At 58.4% G+C, this 25,836-nt stretch overlaps 2 protein-coding genes across 20 annotated transcripts in view; one reads left to right on the top strand and one right to left on the bottom strand.

Annotated features, from left to right (window-relative positions):
* Positions 1–8,286, top strand: part of TRPC4AP (transient receptor potential cation channel subfamily C member 4 associated protein) — an 88,897-nt gene extending 80,611 nt beyond the window's left edge. Inside the window, 8 exon segments of the mRNA XM_045362809.2 lie at positions 150–251; positions 1,707–1,790; positions 2,806–2,896; positions 3,857–3,997; positions 4,952–5,060; positions 6,166–6,278; positions 7,112–7,318; positions 7,446–8,286. Coding sequence (XP_045218744.2) covers positions 150–251; positions 1,707–1,790; positions 2,806–2,896; positions 3,857–3,997; positions 4,952–5,060; positions 6,166–6,278; positions 7,112–7,318; positions 7,446–7,583 — 985 coding nt within the window. The 3' untranslated portion in view covers positions 7,584–8,286.
* Positions 8,258–25,836, bottom strand: part of MYH7B (myosin heavy chain 7B) — a 46,279-nt gene continuing 28,700 nt past the window's right edge. For 11 of the 19 annotated variants that reach the window (XM_074005114.1, XM_065523014.1, XM_074005112.1 and 8 more), the window contains 35 exons: positions 25,713–25,736; positions 25,479–25,571; positions 25,297–25,360; positions 24,216–24,314; positions 23,423–23,526; positions 23,132–23,270; positions 22,741–22,859; positions 22,502–22,651; positions 22,165–22,335; positions 20,544–20,723; positions 20,317–20,449; positions 20,153–20,229; positions 19,634–19,721; positions 19,337–19,454; positions 17,529–17,652; positions 17,284–17,420; positions 16,365–16,620; positions 15,169–15,411; positions 14,229–14,405; positions 13,993–14,138; positions 13,543–13,633; positions 13,076–13,465; positions 12,279–12,405; positions 12,071–12,189; positions 11,785–11,981; positions 11,293–11,642; positions 11,003–11,127; positions 10,792–10,907; positions 10,006–10,402; positions 9,806–9,931; positions 9,544–9,714; positions 9,353–9,457; positions 9,176–9,271; positions 8,616–8,753; positions 8,258–8,542 (listed from right to left, as the gene is read on the bottom strand). In XM_074005114.1, the coding sequence (XP_073861215.1) occupies positions 8,513–8,542; positions 8,616–8,753; positions 9,176–9,271; positions 9,353–9,457; positions 9,544–9,714; positions 9,806–9,931; positions 10,006–10,402; positions 10,792–10,907; positions 11,003–11,127; positions 11,293–11,642; positions 11,785–11,981; positions 12,071–12,189; positions 12,279–12,405; positions 13,076–13,465; positions 13,543–13,633; positions 13,993–14,138; positions 14,229–14,405; positions 15,169–15,411; positions 16,365–16,620; positions 17,284–17,420; positions 17,529–17,652; positions 19,337–19,454; positions 19,634–19,721; positions 20,153–20,229; positions 20,317–20,449; positions 20,544–20,723; positions 22,165–22,335; positions 22,502–22,651; positions 22,741–22,859; positions 23,132–23,270; positions 23,423–23,526; positions 24,216–24,314; positions 25,297–25,360; positions 25,479–25,571; positions 25,713–25,736 (5,220 nt within the window). In that variant the 3' untranslated portion in view covers positions 8,258–8,512. Of the gene's footprint in view, positions 8,543–8,615; positions 8,754–9,175; positions 9,272–9,352; positions 9,458–9,543; positions 9,715–9,805; positions 9,932–10,005; positions 10,403–10,791; positions 10,908–11,002; positions 11,145–11,292; positions 11,643–11,784; positions 11,982–12,070; positions 12,190–12,278; positions 12,406–13,075; positions 13,466–13,542; positions 13,634–13,992; positions 14,139–14,228; positions 14,406–15,168; positions 15,412–16,364; positions 16,621–17,283; positions 17,421–17,528; positions 17,653–18,097; positions 18,239–18,663; positions 19,455–19,633; positions 19,722–20,152; positions 20,230–20,316; positions 20,450–20,543; positions 20,724–22,164; positions 22,336–22,501; positions 22,652–22,740; positions 22,860–23,131; positions 23,271–23,422; positions 23,527–24,215; positions 24,315–25,296; positions 25,361–25,478; positions 25,572–25,712; positions 25,756–25,836 lie in introns of those variants that run through there. The other 8 variants (XM_065523013.1, XM_074005118.1, XR_012419302.1 and 5 more) reach the window with 7 other exon arrangements.

Here is a 25,836-nt window from a genome sequence, read left to right as displayed (position 1 = left end):
GCTGGAGTGAGAGGTGCTGGAGGAAAGTGCCTGGTGGCTTCTCAGATTCTCTCCGCAGGAAGTGGGCAGGAGACTCCCTGCAGTAGCCCGGTGCGAACCCAGCAGCCCCAGTTCCTGTCCTTTACCTCCTCCAACCCATTTTGTTTCAGGAACAAGTACCTGTTACTCAACAACCAGGAGCTGAACGAACTCAGTGCCATCTCTCTCAAGGCCAACATCCCTGAGGTGGAAGCTGTGCTCAACACCGACAGGTGAGTGCCGGGGTGCAGCGTTTCCCTCAGCCCATCCCGGCTGCTCGCCTTCCCTGGGGGCTCACTGGTGAGCACACCCAGGTATGCATGCGTGTCCTCTATCACATGTAGCTACAGTGTCTTGAGAGCTCCTCTGTGCCAGGCACTGTATTCGTGTCACCTGCATTTTCTCATCGGAGCCTCACAGCAGCCCTAGGAGGGAAGCCCCATCCATACCTGCACTTTACAGATGAGGGGGCAGAGCCTCAGAGAGGTCACCTGCCAAAAGTCTTGTGTGCTCCGCACTGGCCCCCTTGCCTCGTGCATTCAGCCCCTTTGCTTATGTGCTCCTTTCTTGCCTGTTGGCATCTGCAGCCAAGCAGGACAGACAGAAGCCTCTTACCTGCTGCCACATGTTAAGCTGCATTACCTGGGTTAGGTTTGCCTCACCTGGAGCCAGGCAATGGGGAGCTAGTCTCACAGGCGTCAGAATGCAGTGGACTTTATCCAGCAAGAACTGTAATTTCCCAACCTTTTTTTGTTGGTTTTTGTTGTTGTTGTTGTTACTGTTGTTTTTTAGACACAGGGTCTTGTTCTTTCCCTCAGGCTGCAGAGCAGTGGTGTGATCGTAGCTCACTGCAGCCACAAACTTCTGGGCTCAAGTGATTCTCCTGCCTCAGCCTCCCAAGTAGCTGGGACTACAGGTGTGCGCCACCATGCCCAGCTAGTGTTTGTACTTTTTTTTGTAGAGATGGGATCTCACTATGTTGCCCAGGCTGGCCTCAAACTTCTGGCCTCAAGTGAGCCTCCCTAAGTCCTGGAATTACAGGTGTGAGCCACCATTCCTGGCCTCCCAACCTTTTTTTCCTAAGGCAGCAAGCAGAACTCTTCATTCAAATAAAATTGTACCCCGTCCTGCCCTGATATGTGTAGTGGATCACAGGAGAGCTGCTCTGTTGGAAGGGCCTGGACCCCGCATGCTTGGCCATCTTCCTTCCCCCATGATGGGGCCTGAGTCATTTCCTCATCTCCTGCCTTTGCTTCATAGACTGGGAAGCTGAGGCTTGGGGTTGTGGGTACTTGCCCAAGGCCAGCTGGAAGCGAACCTCAGGTCAGGAGTACGCTGGGCCCCACCCTGTTCGCACAGTCTTTCCGCATCTGGCAGACTGGCGTGCCTGTGTCAATACACTTTTGGTATAAACAGCTCTTCTCTGGCAGTTCTAAGCCATGTCTGATTCTGGATGTTTCTGGCCTGGGAAGGTAAGCTGGCCTGAGATGTGGTGGGAATGCACTTGGCGGGTTAATTCTGTGACTGCAGGGGTCTCCGGGGCTCTGGCCCCGGTTGGAGCAGGAAGGCATCCTGCAGACTTGGAAATGTCCCCATGGTTTTTCACTGCCTAAACCAGCAGAGCAACCCATCCCCAGGGCCCCCGTCAGCCTCTCAGATCGGTCACCAGTGTCTCTCTTCTATTTCAGGAGTTTGGTGTGTGATGGGAAGAGGGGCTTGTTAACTCGTCTGCTGCAGGTCATGAAGAAGGAGCCAGCAGAGTCGTCTTTCAGGTGGGTCTGGGGACAAGTACCTGCCAATTCTGTGGGGCTGCAGAGCCAGGTGTTCCGCAGGAGGTTAGAAATACCTCCTTTAGTCACCAGCATCCATGCCTGAAGCACAGTTACTGTTGGGGAGAGGTGGTTTGACTGCCATCTTGCCTAGTGTTGACTTGGCAGGTATGTGGAACCTTCCTCCGCAACCCACAGTGACCGAGCGTTCACCAAGCACCTGCTCTGGGCTGGTGCCGCATGGGTGGGAGAGAACTAGGATACGGGCCCTGCCATGAATTCCCTAGAGCTGAGCTGTTTCAATGCAGCATGGAAAGGAATGGAGCCAGTTGCCCGGCAGCTGTAGGAGCAAAGGAGAGCCTCCTGCTGCTAGGGCTGGGGGCTGGGTGAGTAGAGGAAGACCTTCTCTGAGGTCCTTAGACACATCTGAGATGAGTCTTGAAGTCAGTGGACAGGTAGAGTTCCATCAGGGCCGGGCATGAGCTGTCAGGAGGCTTCATGCCCACATGGGCCTTTGTCGCTTCAGTGCCTTATCCAAACTCCCTGTCATGGATCCCCGCTGTGCCTCTGGGTCCCTCAGTCAGCATAAGCCACTACTTTCCTAGGCCAGCCCGTCATCTGTGAGCCCAGCGGCCTGTCTGCACGTGTTCGTCAGCTTCCCACACACATTCCTGGCCCCTCAATTGCACATCCTCCCATTCTTGTGAAAGGGCAAAGCCTAGAGTATGTTTCACGGGGGACTCGCAGGAGCCAGCCCTTCGATCCCAGATGTCACCTTCTTTGGGAAACAGCCCCTTCCAGACAGACCCAGATAGAAGAGTTCTGCGCTGAGCTGGCTCTCTGTGAGGATGGGGGCACTGCTGTGTCCCCAAGCCCAGGATGAAGCCTGATGCTTGGTAGATGTTCAGTAAATGCTGAGTACATGAAAAGGGAACAGACATCTCCCAACCCCTTGGAGAATTGAACACGGGCCAGAAGAGGGCAGCCTTAGCCACCTGAGCCAATATTTGGGTCGCAGGTTTTGGCAAGCTCGGGCTGTGGAGAGTTTCCTCCGAGGGACCACCTCCTATGCAGACCAGATGTTCCTGCTGAAGCGAGGCCTCCTGGAGGTATGGTCTGGAGCAGCCACTGTCTTGGGTTCCATCCCCGCCCAGCCCACACATTGTGTCCTGTACCGAGCCCCAAACAGTTCATCAGGAGCCGACCAGATATCACGACTTCTGAATGCCAGTGCAGGTTGCCCTAGTTTTTGCCCTGGGTTTCCAACTGTGGGTTCCCCATGGGTGCTTAAGGGGTGACAGATTTAGGGGGTGGCCAGGCCATGCAGGAGGGTGAGAGTTTAGTTAGCAAGGCATTTTGACCGTGAAGATACTTTGATACTAAAAGTTAATTTTCCTTTATTGAATAATGGTCTTCAGAAAAAGTAAAACAGAGCAGAATGGCCACAGTTATAATTGGTATTTCAAATTTTTTGATATGGACAAGAAACTGACCCCTGAATTATAAAATCCATGTGGAAAAGAACTGACCAAATCAATGTAACTCCAAGAAAATGTAGAAAACTTTATAAAGGAGTAAATTGGCTTTATTCTCTTGATGAAAACTCAATATTTTGGTGTAAACTTTAAACAATTTTGCTCATAAACACAAAGATGAGCCATGGGGTCAAAGTGTGTCCTTTGCTTTTCAGTTCTGTCCTTCATTTACTTGAATGACCTCAGTGCCTAGGCAGTGGCCATGTTTTAGACCTGGTGATGACAGCTCCCCTCACCTAGGAGCTGAGCGCCCCGGCCATCTTGGTGACCACAGTGCAGGTCACAGGCTTCAGCTGTACACCCTGGGCAGGGGAGAGATTGTGCTACATTCCCAGTCTGTTCTGCCTCCTGGTGAGGTCTGTCAGGCCTGGTCCTGTCCTTGGAGACACCAGCATTCTCAGACAAGAATCTAGACAGGGTTGCAGGTTCCATCCCCAGGATGCTTGCTCGAAGCCAATGCATGGTCTGAGCTCCATTCCAGGCCCTGGTGGGGGTAGCCACGTTCACACCTTCACCCTGTCCCTCCTCACCCAGCACATCCTCTACTGCATTGTGGACAGCGAGTGCAAGTCAAGGGATGTGCTCCAGAGTTACTTTGACCTCCTGGGGGAGCTGATGAAGTTCAACGTTGATGCATTCAAGAGATTCAATAAATACATCAACACCGATGCAAAGGTAAAGTTAACCTCGGGCTCTGCAGGGTGTGCTAGGTTGTCCAGCAGTTCCCTTGTAGTCCTGCTCTGCCAGTCTTTAGGCACAGGTTTTATTTTTTTATTTTATTTTATTTTTTTTTGAGACGGAGTCTCGCTCTGTTGCCCAGGCTGGAATGCCGTGGCCGGATCTCAGCTCACTGCAAGCTCCGCCTCCCGGGTTCACGCCATTCTCCCGCCTCAGCCTCAGGAGTAGCTGGGACTACAGGCGCCCGCCACCTCGCCCGGCTAGTTTTTTGTATTTCTTAGTGGAGACGGGGTTTCACCGTGTTAGCCAGGATGGTCTCGATCTCCTGACCTCGGGATCCGCCCGTCTCGGCCTCCCAGAGTGCTGGGATCACAGGCTTGAGCCACCGCGCCCGGCCTAGGCACAGGTTTTAAATGAGAGATGACAGGAGAGTCTGGGCAGTCTTTGGCAAACATTCATCGGAACCTGCTCTGCCTGGCTCTGTGCTAGCCCCTGGGAGTGCAGGGATGAAAACCGGCGCTGCTTGTGGGTAGGGAGTGAGGGTGGGAATGGGCGGCTTGTGCACCTGCTGTGATGCAGCATGGTGGGTGCCACAGTGGGAGCTGCTGTAGGGAGGGACTGGGCCTGGTGTGTTAGGCTCACCAGGTGTGTGTGACAGAAACCCAGCCGAGGCTAGCTGAAGTAAAATTAGAAGTAAAAATTAGAGGAATCCAGCACCCTTGAGTGTAAAACCACTGGATAGAGTGTCGGATCTGTGCTGAACTCCAGGGGGTGCCTCTTAGTACCTGGGTCGTGAGGGGAGGTCCCTCAGCTTATCTGAGCCTCTGTCTTCCTATCCGAAGCAGTGGGGCTGGTGGAGGTCGCTGATGCCCCTTGTGGTGACTGTCCCCCCGGGCCATCCCATCCCTGGTCAGCAGCCCACTGCCTGCTGTGAGCTTAGTTTCTATACAGTTCCAGGTGTTCCTGAAGCAGATCAACAGCTCCCTGGTGGACTCCAACATGCTGGTGCGCTGTGTCACTCTGTCCCTGGACCGATTTGAAAACCAGGTGGATATGAAAGGTACATGAAAGGCAGGCTGTCAAGGCGAGTCATGCAGGGTGAGAACGCTGGCATCAGACACCCTGTCTCCAGCAGGAGACTTGAGGGAGCTGCACCAGACGCCCACGTGGCCGGCTTCGAGGTGGCGGCTCCCAGGGCAATTCACTTTGCTGCCTTGTTCAACACTTTAACAAGGTGAAAATCCATTGTTGTTAGCAAGATGCAAAAAACAGAAAAAGACCTTTTGGACTGGTATTGCCTGGCACGATGAGTTGGCCCCCTCGTCCTCAGTGTGCTGTGCGTGGAATTACAGGTGCCCTGTGGTGCAGCAGGCATCTGAACCCTCCTGGACTTGCTAACGCATTTCCATGCGTATGTGCACGCATTTCCTTTTTTTCCTAAGAGAGGGCCTGTGGCATCCAGCAGATTCTCTTGAGGGTTTGTGACCCCCCCCACCCCCCAAAAAGTCAGGCATTTGTTCCTTGTCTAGGTCACTGTCATTGATAGCAAGAAGTATCCTGGTAGTTGGTAATTTAGCCGTTTGCCTCCTTTTTCTGCTCCAGAGGGTCTGTTTCAGGGGAACAGCCACCCAGATTTTGGTACCTTCAGCTATTGCCCCGCCTCCCAATTGTGCGGGAAGCAGTTGCTCCAACACTAGAGGACGGAGCAGAACCTGTGCCTCGTGGTCTCAGTCTGGGCCGGACTCACCTGAGAGCTGGTGTGGAAAACCAGTTGCGCTGGGAGCTCTGCAGGAGGATTTGAACTTTTGCATTGGTTTTCTTAATGCAGCATCATGGATCCATCTTCCTGTTGCGGAAACTTTCCTGTGTGTGATATGGAGGGCAGGGGTCTGGAGCCAGGCTAGGGAGGGCTGAGGGAGAGCTGCCCTGAGCTTGGTTCTGGAGGATGAGGTGGGGTGCTTCTGGGCGCTCTGAGAACACAGCTTTGCCTGCTGGCAGGACAGCTGGAGGTTCCTTCTCTTGCCGCAGTCAGCTTTCGTCGAAGCTGTTTTGATGATGAGCCCCCAGCTTCAGAGTCAGGACTCAAACGGGGCTCCACTAGAGGCCTGGGCGACCAAGCCACTGGGCCTAAGTCTGACCTGCTGCACCCCCGCCTCCCTCCACAGTTGCCGAGGTCCTGTCTGAGTGCCGCCTGCTTGCCTACATATCCCAGGTACCCACACAGATGTCCTTCCTCTTCCGACTCATCAACATCATCCACGTGCAGACGCTGACCCAGGTGAGAGGCCCCGGCAAACACACAGCAGGGAAGGTCGATTGGAAACCAGTTCCTTTGTCCTGGAGCCCAGATTTCTGTCCCCGACTCCAGAAGTGTGTCTCTGGAGACCCAGCTCTTCTGAGGACTGTGCTTAGGAGGAATCAGTGCTCCATTGTACAGACAGGGCCTAAGGAGGGTTCGCAAGTCCCCTCAGGTCACAGGCTGCCTCGAAGGCCAGCGCTCTTCCCGCCTCCCCCATGTCCACGTCCCTCACACCTTCTGCCCTGCTGGGCTTCGGAATCGGACCTGAGGCTGCCCAACTCCCTCACTGAAGTCATGCAGCCTTCCCTTCTCTGAGCCTCATGCACCTCTTTTCTCAAGTGGGGGTGGTCTTAGCACCTCTCAGAGGTGGTCTTTGGTTCTGTTCTGAGGTGAGGCGCCAGGTGGGAGTGCATGGTGAGTGGGGCAGAACTCTTGCTCCTCCAAGGTGCACAGGCTAGTGCTGACAGGCACTTCTGAAGCGGGATAGCCGCCCCAGCACACGCACCCAGCCCTGCCTGGGATGGACCTTCCGGAAGGAGTGATGCTTGAGCCGAGGTCTGGACAGGGACAGATGTTGTTGCCCTCAGGTGGGGTGGGAAGTGGGTGTGGGGAGCAGGAAGGTGCTCAGGCAGGAGACTGGGGCTGCTGGGGGCCCCCTTCCCCTAGTCCTATTTCACATCTGCGCAGGGAGAGCTCCATGGGTGGCCCGAGGCCTAGGGCCACTCTCCTGCCTGCCTGATGGTTGCCCAGGTTCACCAGGGGCCACTGGGGCTCCCACCAGCCCCTGACCCGGTGGGCCTGTGGCCTTGCAGGAGAATGTCAGCTGCCTCAATACCAGCCTGGTGATCCTGATGCTGGCCCGACGGAAAGAGCGGCTGCCCCTGTACCTGCGGCTGCTGCAGCGGATGGAGCACAGCAAGAAGTACCCCGGCTTTCTGCTCAACAACTTCCACAACCTGCTGCGCTTCTGGCAGCAGCACTACCTGCACAAGGACAAGGACAGCACCTGCCTAGAGAACGTGAGTGCCCCACCCCTCAAGGGGGTGATGGGTGGGCAGCAGACCCAGGGCCTCTCAGAGGGGTGTCCCGGTGCTGGGCTTGACCTGGGTCCTCCAGGCGCCCCCCAGCCCCTCCCTCTTTGCCCAGAGCTCCTGCATCAGCTTCTCATACTGGAAGGAGACAGTGTCCATCCTGTTGAACCCGGACCGGCAGTCACCCTCTGCCCTCGTTAGCTACATTGAGGAGCCCTACATGGACATAGACAGGGACTTCACTGAGGAGTGACCTTGGGCCAGGCCTCGGGAGGCTGCTGGGCCAGTGTGGGTGAGCGTGGGTATGATGCCACACGCCCTGCCCTGTTCCCATTTCTCCCTGCTGCTCTCTGCCTGCCCCAGGTCTTTGGATGCAGGCTTGGTGGGAGGGAAGTCCTAGAAGCCCTTGGTCCCCCTGGGTCTGAGGGCCCTAGGTCATTGGAGAGCCTCAGTCCCCATAATGAGGACGGGGTACCATGCCCACCTTTCAACTTCAGAACCCTGGGGCCCAGGCCCACCCAGAGGTAAGAGGACTTTTAGCATTAGCTCTGTGTGAGCTCCTGCCGGCTTCTTGGCCATCAGTCCCGGGGTAGGGAGGAAGACATGGGTGACCCCCCATCTGTGAGCCAAGCCTCCCTTGTCCCTGGCCTTTGGACCCAGGCAAAGGCTTCTGAGCCCTGGGCAGGGGTGATGGGTACCAGAGAATGCTGCCTTCCCCCAAGCCTGCCCCTCTGCCTCATTTTCCTGTAGCTCCTCTGGTTCTGTTTGCTCATTGGCCGCTGTGTTCATCCCAGGGGGTTCTCCCAGAAGTGTGGGGGGAGCTTTCCCTCCATCCCTTGTGGCACAGGGCAGCCGCTCCTGCCTGAGCCTGGACACGGGGCCCTTCCTTGTGTTGCCAATTTATTAACAGCAAATAAACCAATTAAATGGAGACTATTAAATAACTTTATTTTAAATGATTGCTGTGGACCTGGCTTTTGTCCCTAGGGCTGTGTTTTCCCCTCCTGAACCCCAAAGAATGAGAAGGAAACTGGCTGTGGTGTTTATTCAGGGCCTGGGGAAGGCTGAAGGCAGCATGGGGGATGCAGAGATGGGATGCAGAGATGGCAGGATTGGGGCAGGTGGTCTCAGCCAGAGGCACAACAGCAGACATTCCTCTTGAGAGCCCAGCGGCTCGGGCCTTCACTCCTTGTGCTGAGGAGAAAGGGATAGCTGAATGAGCAGGACTACCTGTCATCCCCCACACTCCCCCTGCACAGAGAGCAATGCCCCCACCACTCCTCACCTTGGGACCCAGGGCATCCCGGGTCCGTGCCCGCAGCTTGTTGGCCTGGGTTTCCGCCATGTCTGCCCGCTCCTCCGCGTCATCCAGCTCGTGCTGGGCCTTGCGATACTTGGCCAGGTTGGTGTTGGCCTGCTGCTCCTGGGGGCACACACACGGCCTTGGCTCCTCTTCGGTGACTGAGATGCTTATTCTGGTCCCTGCCCCATCCCCAGTAAAGCAGCTGGCTCCTCCTGGTCCTCAACTTTGTTCCTACTGCCATTGTCCATCCTCACTAATACCACAGTGGGAATAAGGAAGTTGGGACGTACCAACTTCATGATGTGCCTCTGTGCCTGCCCCGCCCCTCAGAGGCAACTCCAGCCTTGGCCAGGGGAAAGCACGTGGGGTCTGTTCTGTGAGACAGAGCTAGGTCTATCTCCCCAGAGATGTTAGAAGCTTCTCTCTTCCTTCTGGGTCACTGAGCCGGGAGGGTGGAGCTGCTGCTGATGCCTCACCTGGCCACAGACCCTGGGGCAGAGCTGGGGTGCCGGGTCCAGGTATCCAGGCCCCAGCACACTCACCGCCTCCTCAAACTGGCGCTTGTAGCTCTTGACCTTGCTCTGCAGCTTGTCCACCAGGTCCTGCATGCGAGCCAGGTTCTTCCTGTCCTCCTCGGCCTGGGCAGGCAAGGGGGACTCAGGGCTTGCTTAGGCTGGGCCAGCTCCAGGGCCACTCCCCAGGGAGACCCGGTTACCCACCTGGTATGCGAGCTCCTTGACGCGGCGCTCATGCTTACGCACGCCCTTAAGGGCCTCGGCGTGCTTCTTCTGCTCTGCGTCGAGCTCGGCCTCCAGCTCCCGTACCTGCAGGCAGGGGTACCGCCTGTTGCCCAGCCCACCCCTGGGTCACCCACCCTGCCTGGGCCAAGGACTAGAGGGGCCGCACACACCTTGGCCTCCAGCTTCTGCACCTGCTTCTTCCCGCCACGGAGGGCGGCCTGTTCTGCCTCCTCAAGGCGGGCCTGGAGCTCGCGCACCGTCTGCTCCAGTGTCTTCTTCATCCGCTCCAGGTGTGCGCTTGTGTCCTGCTCCTTCTTCAGCTCCTCGGCCATCATGGCTGCCTTTGGGGGAGAAGGGGCTGGTCAGGTGCCCCGCCTCAGGGAAGTCCCTCTGCATTGTCCCAGGCTTCCCACAGCCCTTGCCCAGCCTCACATCCGTGATGGCCTTTTTGGCCTTCTCCTCAGCCTCCCGCCTCTCCTGTGCAGCCTCCTCCACCTCCCCGCTCAGCTGGGCCAAGTCTGCCTCCAGCTTCTTCTTTTGGTTCAGGAGGCCTGTGTTCTGAGGGGAAGCAGAGTCTCAGAGCCAGCCAACAGGCCTGCACCTGCTCTGTCCCCAGGGACTCCTGTCCCCACCTGCGAATGCAGGAGGTTGAGGCGCTCGGTGGCCTCCAACAGCTCCTGCTCTGCCAGCCGCCGGCTGCGCTCGCCCTGCTCCAGGGCAGCCCGCAGCTCCTCCAGTTCCGCGGCCAGCAGCGCAGCCCGGCGCTCCAGAGCCTGTGCTTGCTCGCGGAGCTCAGCTGCCAGCCGCTGTTCCTCGTCCCGCCCTGCCTGCTCCTCCTTGAGCTGTGCCTGCATCAGCCGCGTGGCAGCCTGGGCCTCCGTGGCCTGGCGGGTGGCATGGCCCAGCTGCAGCTCCAGGTCATTGAGGTCACCCTCCATCTTCTTCTTGAGCCGCAGCGCCTCATTGCGGGCCCGTGTCTCTGCATCCAGGGAGGCCTGCAGGGACTCTACAGCTCGCTGGTGGTTGCGCCTATGGGAGGAGGGTGGCATGAAAGGGGGTCCCGTAAGGGCATATCTGTCCTTACAAATGCCCAAGGACCGTTGGAGACAAGAACCCATTTTGAGAACAACTGAGTCACCCCTCCGCAGTTTAAAGTCTCTTGTGACTGCCTGTGGCCCATCAGAGTAAGTTCGTGGAGAAGAGTGAGGCCCAGGCGGACAGGTGGACTGACTCTAGCTCCACCCCCACTGTGTGACCTTGGGCAAGTCCTTCAGCATCTCCAAGGTTCACCTCTAGAATGGAAACAGCAACCCGGACCTCAGAAAGTCCCATGGGAGGGACAGACTAGAGAGAGCAGAGTACACACTACCCTTCCCTTCTGCCCTTGGGAGGCGGGAGCAGGAGGAGGACGGACACACCTCAGGTTAGCGCACTCCTCGTCTTTCTCTGCCAGCTTCCGGTCCACTTCTGCTTTGACCTGGGAGAGCTCCAGCTGGATCCGCAGCGTCTTGGTCTCCTCCAGCTCCAGGGCCCCCTGCGGATACAGAGCAGGCATGGTGGGGTGGGAAGGGGGGACACCCAGCAGAGCAGCACGTCAGTGTCCACCCACCCCTGTGGCCAGCCCCTGACCTCTGCCTCCTCCAGTGCAGCCTGGATCTCGCTCTTCTCGCCTTCCAGTGCCTTCTTGGCTTTCTCCAGTTCCTGGATGCTCTTCCCACCGAGACTCACCTGGTCCGTGAGGTCGCTGATCTCCTCTGCAGTGGACAGGGTGCTGAGGGGCCACCCCCATGGCTTGTACTCCCACCCAGGTCACTCCACTCACCCCTGATTCCAGGGTGGCCCCACCAGGGCACCCCTGTGACTCCAAGGTGCTCCGACCCCAGGGCAGCGCCCTGGCCCTGGTGTGTGGCAGGTCCTACCCTGCAGGTTCTTGTTCTCCCGCTTGAGCGTCTCCAGGGCCTCAAGTGCCTCCTCGTGGCTGTGCTGCAGCCGGAAGAGCTCAGTGCCCAGGCCACGGGCCTCCCTCTGCGCCGCCTCCAGCTCCCGCTGCATCTCCTCCTCCTGCCGCCGCCGTTCCTCCAGTGCCCGTTCCAAGTGCCGCTGCTTCTTGTCCAGCGCAGCAGCTGCTGAGGTCGCCCGCTCCAGCTCCAGGGTTACATCCTCTGACTCTGTCTGCAGCCGTAGCTTGGCCTTCTCCAATGACGAGCACTTGGCGTTGGCAGCCTCCACGCCCTCCTCTGCCTCCTGCAGCCGCAGTGCCAGCTTTTTTCTAGGCCATGGGGCCAGACAAGTTGTGGACCATGGAGGGAGGGAGGACAGCCCCAGCAGCTCCCTTCGCCCACCCTCAGTGGGGCTCAGAGGCACAGGCATAAAGCTCTGCATGGCAGGGGCCTGGCCAGCAAAGCACTCACTTGGCCTCCTCCAGCTCCTCGGTCCTCTGGATGGCATCTGCTTCGTACTTGCTCCTCCACTGGGCCACCTCGGCATTGGCCTTAGACAACAGCCGCTGCAGCTCAGCCTGGGCCTCAGCCTCCTCCTCGTGCTGCTCCCGCAGGAGATCACAGTCATGCCGCAGAGCCTGCACGGCGTGGGCCAAGGCGCTCTTGGCCTGCAGGGACACCAGTGACCTCAGCATTGGTGCAGCCCAGTGGCTCTGGCGCCCACCTGCCCACTCCATGGTCACCGGTGCCAGCCCACCTTGCTTTCCTCCTCTAGCTGGCGCCGCAACTCTTCCAGACTTTGGGCGGCCAAGGCCTTCCCACGGCTCAGCTGACTGATCAGACACTCCTTCTCCTCCAGCAGGCGACTCAGCTCCCCTGCAGGCAAAGAGGCGAGCGGGCAGGTCAGGCTGGCGAGGGCTGCACCAAAGCCCTGCCTGGTGTGGCCAGCTGAGCCCCAGCCTCACCACTTTCCGTCTGTAGTCGCCCCCGCTGCGTGCTTGCATCCACCAGCTGCCGCTGCAGCTCCTCCACCTTGATCTTGGCCTCACTTAGCTGATCCTCATAGGTGCGGCACAGCTTCTCTGCACTGGCCTGGGATCCCAGGTTGGGGGCAGGGGTTAGATGTCAGAACAAGTTTGTATATCAGAGGGCAGGATCTGGGTCTGCCAGTCAGAGACTGGGATCTGGGATCGGAAACTGGTAAGCTAGACGTGGGCCCAGGAATCAAAGGGAGAGCAGAGCCCCAAGTTCAAAGTCAGGGAAAGAGATTCTACTGCTGGGCTTAACAGACACGTGTCAGAATGGACAGGGCTGGGCCAGTCCCAGGGCCGGTGGGTCAGGGCGAGAGTTGGGATGGTAGCTGTGGAGTCAGCTGGCAACAGTGGTCAGAGGTCAGCTGTCAGGATTATGTGGCAGAAAGGTCAAGGCTAGGGTGCTGGGGTTCAGAACAGGAAGTCAGGACAGGTATTAAGTCAGAGTTCAGGAGTCAAGGGCTGGGGTCACAACTACTGCTGGTTCAAGGGTCCAAGGCTGGAAGTAGATGCTGGGTCAAAAATGACCTGGAGTCAGGGAACAGGGCTTGGGAGTCATGGCTTAAGGTCAGGACTGGCAGGAGGCTGAGAAAAGGGGGTTGGGTGCCAGGTGAATGGGTCAGGGCTCAGGATCAGGTACCGGGTGGAGGGAGTATGGGGACAGTATTGGCTGCTGGGGTTGGGATTGGTTTAAAGTCAGGGTGGGTATGGGGTGAGGAAGGCGTGGACACCTTGGCACGGGTCAGAGTCTCCACATTGGCAGCCAGGTCGTCCACCTCCATGCGCAGCTCGCTCTTCTCCTTCTCCAGCTTCTGCCGCACCCTCTGCAGGCTGTCCACCTGCTCCCCCAGCTCCGCCGCGCCCTCCGCCTGCTTGCGCCGCAGCGCAGCCACCGTGGCCTCGTGCCGCAGCGCCGCCTCCTCCAGCTCCCGCCGCAGCCGCCCCAGCTCCGCCTCGCGCTTACGGGAGCCCTCGCGCTGCCCCGCGGAGGCGCCGCCTGCTTCCTCCAGCCGCTCGCTCAGCTCCTCCAGCTCCCGTGCCGCCTCCGCGCGCTGCTTCTCCACGCGGGCCCGGGCTGCCCGCTCTGCCTCCAGCTCCTCTTCCAGCTCCTCCGCCCGAGCCTGGGATGGGCACGTGGGGCAGCTGTCACTTCTGTGGGCCTCTGACCCCGGGCCTCACCCACCCGACCCCCACGTACCTGCAGCTCCTTGATCTTCTTCTGCAGCTGGGCTCCCAGGAGCTGCTCGTCTTCCACCCGCAGGCTCAGCTGGCTCAGCTCGGAGTCCTTCCTAGGAGCCGCAGGGTGGGTGAGCCAGTGCAGGCCTTAACTCCCACCCACCTGCCTGGGACCCCTGTAACGCCCCCAAGTCCCCTTCAGGCCCTGAGGGACCTCACCCCCATGCACCTGCTGCACTGGGCCCTGAGGCCTCAGCCCTGGACCCTGGCTGGGCCCTCAGTCCAGGGAGGGCAAGACGCTACCCCTGCGCCCCAGTGCCCCATCTCTCGACCCCCACCCCTAATGTCTGCATTACCTCAGGACCCACAAGAATCCAGAAGGGAACAAGGGCTGGGTGCAGGCTCAGAAGGCCCCTCTGGCCAGGCCGGGAGGGCTCCCCCCACCGCCCCACCGCCCCACTGCCCCGCCTACTTCTTGAGCTTCTCCTCCAGCTGCTGCTTGTCTTGGGTGGCATCAGCCACCGACTCCTGCGTCAGCTTCAGGTCACCCTCCAGCTTGCGCTTGGCCCGCTCTGTGTCCATGCGCAGTTTCTTCTCCTGCTCCAGGGAGCATTCCAGCTGTGGAGCAGGCAGAGCAGGGGTCAGCCATGGCCCAGGCCAGCCGGCACCCTGGCCCCGCCACCCAGTCTCAGGATGACCCTGACTCACGTCCTCCACCTGCTGCTCCAGCCGGAGCTTGGCCTTGGTCAGCGCGCTCACGCGGTCCTCCTCGGCCTGCAGGTCACCCAGGGCCTGCTGGTGGGCCTCCTGTAATGCCTTCTTCTCCTTGGTCAGCCGGGCCACGGACTCGTCCAGCGCAGCCATCTCTTCTGTCAGGTTCTTCACCTGTGCCAGGGCCAGCGTCACCATGAGGATGACCTTCCCTGCACTCTGAGCGGCCACCACACTAGGTCAGAGCAAGTGCCCCTTCCAGCTATGGGACTCAGGCAAGTCACTTGACTCCGAGCCTCCACAGCTTCTGCCTAAGGGAAGGACCCTCCTCATGGGGCTGTACTGAGGATTCACGAGTGGCTGCACCCGCAGCGCCCAGCACCACACCTGGCCCGGCGAGAGAGCCACAGATGCCAGAGCCATGTGCAGTATTAGCAGGTGCCCAGGGCAGCTGCCTCCTAGTCCTGGCTTCCTCGGTGAGCACCTGTGAGAACCTAAGCTGCCTCCCCCGCCTCACTTTCCCTCCTGTGTAATGGATTCACTCCTCCAGCACTGGGAACCACAGCGGCCATCACGAGAGCTCAAGGTCAGAAGTCACCTGCAGGATGCAGAGCTGGGGACATGGAGTTCCTGCCCTCAAGGGGCTTGCACTCCAGGATGGATGAGGATCGCCAGCATGTGCTAAACACCTACTGTGTGCAAGGCCCAGGTGTGTGTGCTCAGGAAAGGCCAGTCACACACCACATCACCAGCTACCCTAATGGTAGTGCTGCTAACCCTACTTGACAGACAAGGAAACTGAGGACCAAGAAAGGTAGTGACATGCTCAGGGCCACAAAGCAGAGGCTTAGCAGAGCAGGGGTGGGACCTGCAGCCGCCTGCCCCAAAGCTGGCCCGCTGGCTCTGGGCCCTTCCCCACAGCTGGCCCGGCCCACACCTTGTTCTCAGTGGCTTGCTTCTCCTTCTCAGCTTTGGCCAGTGTCAGCTCCAGGTCATCAATGTCCTTCTTGAGCTCCGTGCACTCGTCCTCCAGCTTGCGCCGGCGGGCGGCCAGGTCAGCGTTCACCTCCTCCTCATCCTCTAGCCGCTCACTTAGCTCCTTCACCTTCCCCTCCAGCTGCACCTTGGACTTGATCAGCAAGTGGCAGCGCTCCTCGGCATCTGCCAGGTTGTCCTGCTCCTGGAGGGCACACGGAGTGGGGCCGGGTCAGGGGAGGGCCAGGTAAACCAGCAGAGGGACACCAGGTCAGGCCCTGGAGAGGAAACTATTTCTGTTTGTCCATCCAAAGGTTTGAAGCCCATGCTTAGCTGGGCTCTGAGAACTCAGGAATGCCTTGACCTGCTCTTGGGCATGGAGGGGCAAGGGCTCAGGGAGAGGGACACCCCAGAGCATCACGAGGGGAACGTTAGACCTGTGGGGGGCAGCCCAGAGTGAGGCCCAACAAGGGTTCTCAGAGAAAAGCCCCCTGCCCCACTGTTGGGCTGAGGCCTTCCGAGGGGCAGGGTGAGCAGCAGCAGCCCCTGCACAGCCACGGACGGGCTCCTGGAGGCACTCCCTGGAAGGGCTCAGATATCCTTACCCCCCATTTCCTTACTGCCCGGCTGCATCACAGTCTCCTGCACTAGCAGGTGAGTTTTGTGACCACAGGGCCATCTCCGTCTTCCCACCAATGTTCCTCCTGCACTAGCCTGAGCCTGGCACACAACTGATACACAATGCCACGTGCCAAAGGTAGGAAAGCTTGCTCTGTGGACCTGGGGAGATTCCAGACCCTTGATCCATGCCCTCTGGCTATCACCCTGTTACCTGCCACCTGAGTTCCCATGGCCCTTAACCAGAGAATACGGCATGGTCTGTTTGGTTTCAGGGATAGCAAGGAGGGGAGAGCTGGAGAGCTAGGGTTCCTCTGCTTTAGTGGGAGGCCAAGGTGGCACGAGGGGAGAGTGCCAGGACATATGGCCAGACGAGGCCTTGGGGTGGGAAGGCTGGGACATGGAGGCCTCATCTCATGGCACCTCTGGAACAGGGAGACGTAAGGCCTGAGTCCCATGGGTCTGGCTGAAGTATTCCTCAGAGCAGCCAGGGGTACTCAGGGCCGGGGTCGCCCAGTCACAAGGGGAACCCCGACTCACGGCCTGCAACTGCAGGGCCAGGTCATTCTTCTCCTGGGTGACACTGACGTGCGTCTCCTCCAGTTCCTGGCGCTTGGCCTCAGCCGCAGCCAGCGCCCCTCGCAACCCCCGCAGCTCTGCCCGCAGGGCCGCCAGCTCCTCCTCAGCCTGCGCCGAGCGCAGCAGCGGCTTCATCTTGAAAAAGAGTTTCATCCATGACCAGTTCTTGACGGCATTGAAGGCACGGATGTTCCACTGGATGGTGAACAGCGCATCCCTAGGGAGGGGCAGCCGAGCTGTGAAGCTGGCTCAGTGCTGCCCATCACAAATGGTGACACTAGGCACAGTTCATTTGTTTTGCCTTCCTAGCAGCCTCATGGAGTAGCTCCTAATACCTCTGCTTTACAGGGTAGGCCCACAGGCCCACAGGCCTGCCTCCAGTGAAGAGGCTCATGAGCCCCCATGTCCTGGTGGCCTCTGCAAATGCCAGAAGACACCATGGCTGTTAAGCCATGGGGCTCTGGGGTCAGTGGCCTGGGCTGACATGCCAGCTGGCACTGGCTCTCTGACGCAGGCACCCCTCTGCTGAGTGGAGACCAACACAGCACCTGTGTCTCAGGACCATCAGCGCTTTAACCAGGATAATGCAGAGAAAGTATCTTGCCCAGGGCCCGGCACTCAAGAGTCTTGGAAAACACTAGGTGCCATCGCTGCCCCTCCGAGCCACACACTGATGGCCTGGAATGGAGAAGCAAGTGCCCTACCCCAATTTTTGAAGTGGGGAAATGGACGCTGGGGAGACACAGAACAGAACCTTGCTCCAAGCAGCCACAGGGGCTGATCTGACTACAGGATAGCATGTCAGGGCTGGGAGAGTCAGTGGGTCTGGGAGCTGAGGGGCAGGGCCACATCCTGTCCCCAGCCTCCTTCCCACACCCACCTTCCTCCCAGCAGGCGCTGGTACTCAAGGCGCATGAGGCGGCCACGGCTCCGTGCCTGCAACAGCGTTAGCACCTTGGCCAGGCGCTGGTCACGGAGCTCTTCCAGGACGCCTAGAAGCCCAGCCTTGAAGAACACCTGGGGGCAGAGAAGGGGACAGCCAGGTTAACCCCCAACCATCTGCATGAACCCTGCCCAGTGTGACCGCCACAGCCAGGGCCAGCCTTGATCCCACAGTGCCCCGACCTTGGTGTGGCCAAACTGGTACTGGGCGTGGTCCAAGTCCAGTGAGCCCAGCAGCTTCTCTGTGGCCTTCCTGCTGTCCATGAAGGTGTCGTCCGGGATGGCACTGGGGTTCAGGATACGGTACCTGGGAAAGCAGCGCAGAGCTGGTAAGGAGAGGGCTGGGTGTGGGGCACAGGCCACTGAGAATGGAGAAGTCAGGGACCGAGGAGGCTGGTGTGGGTAGCAGGGGACTCGTTCCTGGGCCTCTCCGAGGCTGGTGCAGAGGTTCCAGCAGGGCACACGCCGAACAAGGGGGCCGGGGATGTGTCACCACATGGGGACACTAGGGATATTCCACTTAAAATCCTTGGGGGGCTGGCCAGGTGTGGTGGCTCACGCCTGTAATCTCAACACTTTGGGAGGCTGAGGCGGGTGGACTGCTTGAGCCCAGGAGTTCAAGACCAGCGTGGGCAACATGGCGAAACCCCGTTTCTACTAAAAACACAAAAATTATTGGGGCATAGTGGCGGGCGCCTATAATCCCAGCTACTTAGGAGGCTGAGGCAGAAGAATTGCAGAATTGCTTGAACCTGGGAGGGCAGAGGTTGCAGTGAGCCAAGATCGCGCTGCTGCACTCCAGCCTGGGCGACAGAGTGAGACTCTGTCTCAAAAAAAAAAACACAACCTTGGGATTTTAAATGCGTTCAGTCAGTTTTTGAAGAGGCTTTTTACAGAAGGCATGCACTATTTTTTAAAACTTTTTTAAAGGCAAAAAATATTAGTAGAAGGTGACATGCTGTGCCCTATCACCAAAGAAACATTTGGGAGAGAATTCTAATGCTAAGGAGCCAGGGCTCCCAGCCCACCCACTTCTAGGCGGATGCACGTGCACATGTGCACAGGGCTGTGTGGGTCAGGTGGGCTCCAGCCACGCTGTGAAGGCAAAACCAGAAACACAAAAGGCCCCTCACGAGGGGACTCATTAAACAAAGCATGCAGTCCAGCAGACTGTGAGATGTTTCGCAGCCATCAAAGACGGACGATGACCACAGGAATATGTCTGTGGATAAGGAACGATCTCCAGGCCAGACTGTTACATGAAAAAACAAGCTTACAGCACCATGCGTGTGTGTGTGTGTACGGTATCTGTATGAACCTCTGTTTACAAAGGATAGTGTGGATGACATCATGACTTCTGGAGGGAGAAGGAACGATGGATGCTTGTTGCCTATCGAGGGAACGGGGAGGAGCCAGCAGCACTGCCCTGGCGCTCACTATGTGCCAGGCATCACATGAAGCCTCGTCCACATGATTCTCATTCAACTCCCAAATCTGCTTCCTTTCTGCCCGCTGCCCTGAGCTCCAGACTGATAATTCGAGTCTCCCCCATGACATTTCTAGGGTGTCTGCTGGAGGCATTTCAAACCTGACATATGCAAAACAGAGCTCAAACCAGTATCCCCTCGCCTCTCCCCCAAATCAAAAAACCGTTTTTGTATCTCAGTCAATCTACCACTGGTAGCTCCCAGGTTGCTCACTGCCAAACCTAGAAATCACTCTTGTCTTTTCTGCATCCAGAAGTCCGTGTCCAGCTCATCAGTGAGGCCTGTTGGCTCCACCTCCAGTATTCGCCCCAAGCCTGTTCACTTCTCCCCAAGTCCCTGGCCAGGTCTGAGCCACCCCCATCTCTTGCTGGGATGCCTGGCCAGGCCCCTCACAGTCCCTGCTCCAGACAGGGGACCATCTGTCTGTTGGGCTCTGACGTGTGTGTCCTGCCCAGCCCCTCAGGCCTCCACCTGGAGCAGCGGGTGGGGGAAGGGGTCGCCCACCGCTGCCGGAAGTCGGTGTAGAGCAGCCTGTTGGGAAACCCTTGGCGGCAGATCCGGATCCCCTCCAGGACCCCATTGCAGCGCAGCTGGTGTAGCACCAAGAAGGCATCCATGACCCCTGGACATGAGAGGGGAAAAGGTCAGAAGTCAACAGGCACACCCGCAGGCCCCAGAGAAAAAGCAGCAGTGGAGACCCTGTGAGGCGAGGGGGAAGATGTACTGAGCCTCCTGGCCTCTGCCCTGTCACCTTCCCACGACGGCCCCCCAGCCCCAGCCAGGCGAGCCCTGGGTGACTACCTGGGGTTTTGTTCTCGTTAGGAACAATGCAGCGGACGAAGTGGGGCTGTGTGGCCCGCAGGTTGGTCATGAGCTTGTTGAGGTTCTCCTGGTGGCAGGCAAGAGTAAGGGAAAGGCACAAAGGGGGCAGAGAACCAGAATTGGATGCCGCAGTAGTCAGGACCGAGACGGGAGCAGGGCCCTAAGTGCCCTGTACTCTTGCTCTTTCACTCTCATTCTGGTGATGGGAGACCCTTCGCCATCTCCCATCACCACCACCGAAGTCTTCACTCCCCTGCCAAATCCCCGTCCCTCCCAGAGTCCAGGGCTCCCACTCCTTCCCCCGCAAACCCTGCCCAGGCAGCGTAGGGACGGGAAGCAGCACAGACTTGCTGTGATGTTCACGTGGAGAGGAGTTAAACATCACTGCAAGTCTTAACAGCTGCCCGCCCAAGACACGGGGGACAGGGCAGGGGGTGAAGGGCAGGGCTGGAGGCTGCCAAGAGTGAGGGTCTACCTGGGGCCCAGATGGGGCCTCACCTTGTGCAGCTGGGACACCGTCTGGAACGATGCTGCCTTCTTACGCTTCTCTTTCACCCCAGACTTGGGGGGCTCGGCTAATAGAGACAAGGGGCCTGGTCACTCCAGGGAATGTCACTCTGTGGACCCCTGTCAGAGCAGAGATCTTGTCCCTCAGTACTCACTGGAGCAGGAGCCCGCATAGTTCTCATAGAGAGTCGCCAGGAGCCTATTCTGTGACTTCTGGAAGATGGGGACCACTGTCTCATTCAGGGGATCCTTGTTTTTCTCCAGCCAGCCCACGATGCTGTAAGGCACCTGGAGAGACCAGACAGGTGCTGAGCCCAGGTGGGGGACTTGGAGCAGGGAGGGAGGAGCCTGGCTGAGGACTGGGGCTCCAGCAAGCACCTACCACGCCCGCGTAGTGGACCACCTCGAAGTGGGCCTGGTACTTGCGCTTCTTGTCAGGCCGAGGCTGCTGGAAATTGGGTGACTTCCCCGCGTGGTTGTCGTAGAGCTTGGCCCGGAAGCTGGCATCTGAGGCCTTGGGGAACATGCATTCCTCCTCCAGGATGGACAGGATGCCCAGTGGCTGGGAACAGAGAACGAGCTTGAAAAGCCACCATCAAGCCAGTCCATCCTGGAAGGACTGAACCCCTGTTCCCCAGGCCACCTCCCTTATGGGAGCCTTCCCAGATCCCCAGCCTCAGCCATCTGCCCGGTCAGACACCAGACCCACTCCAAGAACCCATCTCCTAAGAGAAAAGTTTGTGGCTTGGCTCCAACCCCTCCTGCAAAATCTGCAGCACCAAGTTGTCATCTTCACTTCTAACGGCAAACCCAAGCTGCCATCGCTGTACCCACTCTCACCCCCGCCACAGCCATGGCTCTCACACACAAACACGGGGTAAGTCCAAAAAGCCATTAAGGTCACATTTTGGCTTCCTCACTCACTAGCTGTGGGGCCCTCCGACATCACTAAGCCTCAGTCTTCTAACCTGCAGAGTGGGAAGATGCATGTCTTCAGTGCTGATACAATATTTAAAAAGCTGTCAGGACCTAAATGCCCAGCCGTAGGGGACTGCAGAAATGCATCGCATGAAACCCATCCACTGCATGAACTACTCTTGCCATCAGCAACATTCAAAATACATTTTCAGAGAAAAGGTATGATATGAATGAAATCTGTGTCTATAAAAGAAAATGGATAGGCCGGGCGCGGTGGCTCATGCCTGTATTCCAAGCACTTTGGGAGGCCGAGGCAGGTAGATCACTTGAGGTCAGGAGTTCGAGACCAGCCTGGCCAAAATGGCGAAACCCTGTCTCTATTAAAAATACAAAAATTAGCTAGGTATGGTGGCACATGCCTGTAATCCCAGCTACTTGGGAGGTTGAGGCAGGAGAATTGCTTAAACCCTGGAGGTGGGAGTTGCAGTGAGCTGAGATGGTGCCATTGTACTCCAGCCTGGGCAACAGAGTGAGACTCCATCTCAAAAAAAAAAAAAAGGATAAAGGATTTTGAGGAAATGAACCTAAGTGTCATGTGACTGACTGTGGTAGGAATGGGGAGAAACGTTTTTTCCCCTGCCAATTTTTCAAATTTCCTTTCTTCCATTCTTTGTACAATGGGTAAATATACATAATATTCCACAATCACAAAAACAAGGAAACATACCCTGCTCTGCACCCAGGGCAGTTCTAGGGATCCAGTGAAATTGTGGCTGCAAACAGGGCCTTGTGAGCTGCAGAATTCTGAGCACCCAGGAGGAGCTGTTGTCCACAGTACTGGGATGCATGCATTCGCATTGCTCACATGCTCAACTCCAACACACCCATTCACACATGTGCCCTTTCACACACAAGCACATAAACACGCTGTCACTATTACACTCACATATGTATGCTTACTGCAGCACAGTCACATGCTTCCATGCACACTTGCACAGGCTTCCATGCAAGCCATGGTCATCCATCCCTGCTTGCTCACCACACACACCCTCCCTTCCTCGGAGTGACCTTGCCCCGGCCCCCACCTTCTCGATGAGGTCGATGCAAGGCTGCAGGTCGAGGCCGAAGTCGATGAAGACCCAGTCGATGCCCTCCCGCTTGTACTCCTCCTGCTCCAGCACAAACATGTGCTGGTTGAAGAACTGCTGCAGTTTCTCATTGGTGAAGTTGATACACAGCTGTTCGAAGCTGTTGAACTACAAGAGGGAGGGGCCTGGCTCAGCAGATGGGGAAAGGGAGGCCCGGGGAGGGGCATGAGTTCACCCCCAACTTCCAGGCAGAAGGCCAGGGCTTCTGCCCCCACACCGGCCCATGTCCTCTACCTTGGAGAGAACAGAGCCCAAGGTGAGGGTCTGCCCTCACCTCAAAGATCTCAAACCCAGCGATGTCCAGAACCCCGATGAAGAACTGCCGGGGCAGCTTTGTGTCCAGGGTCTGGTTGATCCGAGACACCAGCCACCTGAACAGCCGGTCATAGGTGGCCTTGGCCAGAGCCCCTACAGCAAACACCACCTGGAGGTGCAGGGAGGCTGGGCTGGGACCTGGTAAGGAGGGGACCCTGCCCGGCTGTCCCCCATGGGCTTAGCCTGCAGGCAGCTTACCTGCTCCACACTCTGGCCCTTGGTTACATACTCATTCCCTACACGCACCCGGGGGTGCAAAAGGCCTTTGAGGAGGTCCCCACTGCTGACCCCCATCAGGTAGGCAGCCTTGTCAGCACCTGGCAGGGCACACGAGTAGGGTAAGGGAGGAGGACACCACCATGGGCACTCAGGGGCTCTACTGCCTCAGGCTGGGGCTAGGAGAGGGAAGTTAAGAGGCATCAAGTTCAGGGCTAGCAAACAAAGCCTCAGGAGGGTAAGGGTTTGAAGCTGAGGAGGCAGGGCCAGGTAAGGCTGAGGTTAAAGGTTGTGGACAAGAGTTGGGGTTAACCATCATGGACAGGATGTTTGAGGTCTGGGTCAAGGTGAAGGCCAGGTCAGGGCCCCTCACTCTCAGTGCCATCGGCCTCCGCCTGCTCCTCCCGCTGCTTCTGCTTGAACTTCATGTTGCCAAAGTGCAGGAGGGCACCCACGATCTTATAGCAGGCACACTTCTCATCCACACTGAAGCCCAGGATGTCCATGGCATGCTGGGGTGGGGGGAGAGAGTTCAGAGAGGTCTGGGCTTTTCCAGGGTCCAGCCAGGCACTGCCCCTGGACCACTCATGCAGCTGGGGGCACCGGCAGTGCTCTCCAATCCCCACAGGCACCCACACAGCTCCCCTCCCACCAGAGCCCGTACATCAGTGGCGATGAGCTCCTCCCCATCATTCATGTTGTCCACCGTGATGACGCCCTGGCTGCAGAAGTGGTAGTCATAGGGGTTCATAGACAGAAGCAGCATGTCTGGGGACGTGGGACAGAGAAAGGCAGGTCAGGCGGTGCTTACCTGCTCTTCTCCCCACAACAATTACAGCATAGGGGATCCTGGGGGACAAGCTCAGCAGGAGTCTAGGGCCCTCCCAGAGGACCTCATCTCCCACTCTGGGGCCTAAGTTTCTCATCATCACCTCCGCCAAGGCTGGGGGCACTGAGAGTGAAGGGCCCTGACCTGGCCTTCACTTTGACCCTGGCTTCTCTTTGTTTCTGGCTCTCTGAGGAATGAACCACAGTCCCCACGTCTCACTTATCTTTTGACGGTTGCTCATGGCCCACTCTGGCCCAGATCCCATGCTAGATGCTGGGGCACAGGGAGGACCAGACTCTGCCCTCGAGGGGCTTGCCAGGGAGGAGAGCTGGGCCTAGCCAGTCATCAGTCTGCCTTGGGTACTGGGTGGGGCCTCTAGTCTCAAGACAGCAGGCGGGGTTTAGGGCTTAGGTTTCTGGAGGAAGCAGTAACACGCTGGCAGGTTGCTGGAGCTAAGACGACTGTTCCCTAGCAGGAAAGTAACCAGAAGTCCCAAGAAAGAAGAGAGGCCACAGACCCCAGGACAGGGAGGGAACGACCACCAGGGCCTGGCCTGATGGGGGCCAGGAAGCACCAGGCAGCCCCTCCGGGTTCTCACTCCCACCCCCTTCATTGTACTGCCCCTCACCCTGCAGCTCTGGCTTCTTCCCTGAGAGGATCTGGTAGTAGACGTGGTAGCTGCGCTCACCGGGCAACTGGAAGATCACCCGTGACTTCTCCAGGAGATCTGGGGAGAACAGGCGCCGGCCTGCCATCTCCCACACCTCCCCAGAGTGGACGGACGTCCCAAGCGGGTGATGCGGAGGGAGAGAGGGGGGCAGGGAGCGTGCAGGGGGGCTGCGTCTGCACCCGCCAGCGTGTGCAGGGAGGGCGTCTCTCCTATGCCTGCGTCATCACATGAGCCGTATTGTCTGTACCTGTGTGTATCTCTGGCCAGATGGGTCAGCGTGTGTCCTCGTGTGTGTGGGGTGAGTGTGGTGTCTGCGTGTGCAGGTTTCTATCTGTTGGTGTGTCAGCATGTGTGCATGTGTGGCCGAGCCTTTGCGTGTGTCTGTGTCTGTGTCTGTTTAGGGGTCAGGGTGTGAATGACAGCCTATCCCTATTCCCGTCACTGCCTGTCTGTGCTCATCTGTCAGGACCTAGCCATGCAGCCCAACGTGGGGAGTGGCCAACATGGGGGCCCCTCTGTGTCCCTGGCCCCCTTGAGTGTGGCCTAGGTGCCTGGGGTCTGTGCAGCTGGGTGATACTGGGGCACTTCCCAGCGGGGCGCCTGGAAGGATGGGGCACTCTGAGTATAGCTGTGCAGCTGGGGCAGGAGGGGCGTGGGACAGGTCTGCCCTCTTGGTGGCCAGAGAGAAGATTGGGGACAGGCTAGGGGTGCAGTCACAGGAGCCTGACTGGCCAAATGAGGATGAGTCTCCATCCTCAGGTGACAGGATCTAGAGAAAGCTTTCAAGCAGAAACAGGATATGACCAGCAAAACTATGGCCGTGTAGAGGAGAGGAGGCTGGAGACCAGGCAGAGGCTGGGGTGATGTTCTGGTGACGGGTGAGGTGGCCTGAGCTGGGTAGCAGCCAGGGAGTAGAGAGAAGTGCCTAGAGCAGGCGGGAGCCCAGAAGTCGTGATGACGGAGGCCAAGTTGCGGTGGCCGGGCTCAGGCCCTGCCCGGGGCCTCCTTCCCCTGCACCACCCACAGCGGGCTGACTCACAGCTGTCAATATCCGCAGATGCCAGCTTCCCAGAGGGACCAAAGTGAATGCGGATAAACTTGCCCTGTGGACAGAGAGGAGCCCTCAGCCAAGGGGCACAGCCAGCGCTGTCCCCACCTGTACCTGACCTGCTGCTGGCGGCCTGCCGCATCCCCACTGCCCCTCCCACCTCGGCCACTCACAAAGCGGGAGGAGTTATCATTCCTCAGGGTCTTGGCGTTGCCAAAGGCCTCCATGGCAGGGTTGGCCTCGATGATTTGATCCTCAAGGGTGCCCTGGGGTGGTGGGGGTGAGGGGTCCGTCAGCTCTGATGCCTACCCACCAGGAGGCCAGAGTCCCCCGTGGCCCCTCTGTTGTGCAGAAGAAGGGGGCACCCCCAGGCCTGCCCCGTTCGTTCACTTTGGCCCCATACTCACCCCAGTCTTTGTTGCCAGAAATTGCTGGGGGAAGAAGATAGACAACATTGGAGGGCGAGGCCTCCGGGGCAGGGCAGGGCAGGATGGGGCGGGGTGTCAGCGGAAGGCAGCGGGCAGCAGGACA

This window comes from Macaca fascicularis, chromosome 10 (assembly GCF_037993035.2).
Source record: "Macaca fascicularis isolate 582-1 chromosome 10, T2T-MFA8v1.1".
Lineage (NCBI taxonomy): Eukaryota > Metazoa > Chordata > Mammalia > Primates > Cercopithecidae > Macaca > Macaca fascicularis.
The sequence above is the reverse complement of the archived record's forward strand: the minus strand, read 5'-3'. Positions and strand labels throughout refer to the sequence as shown.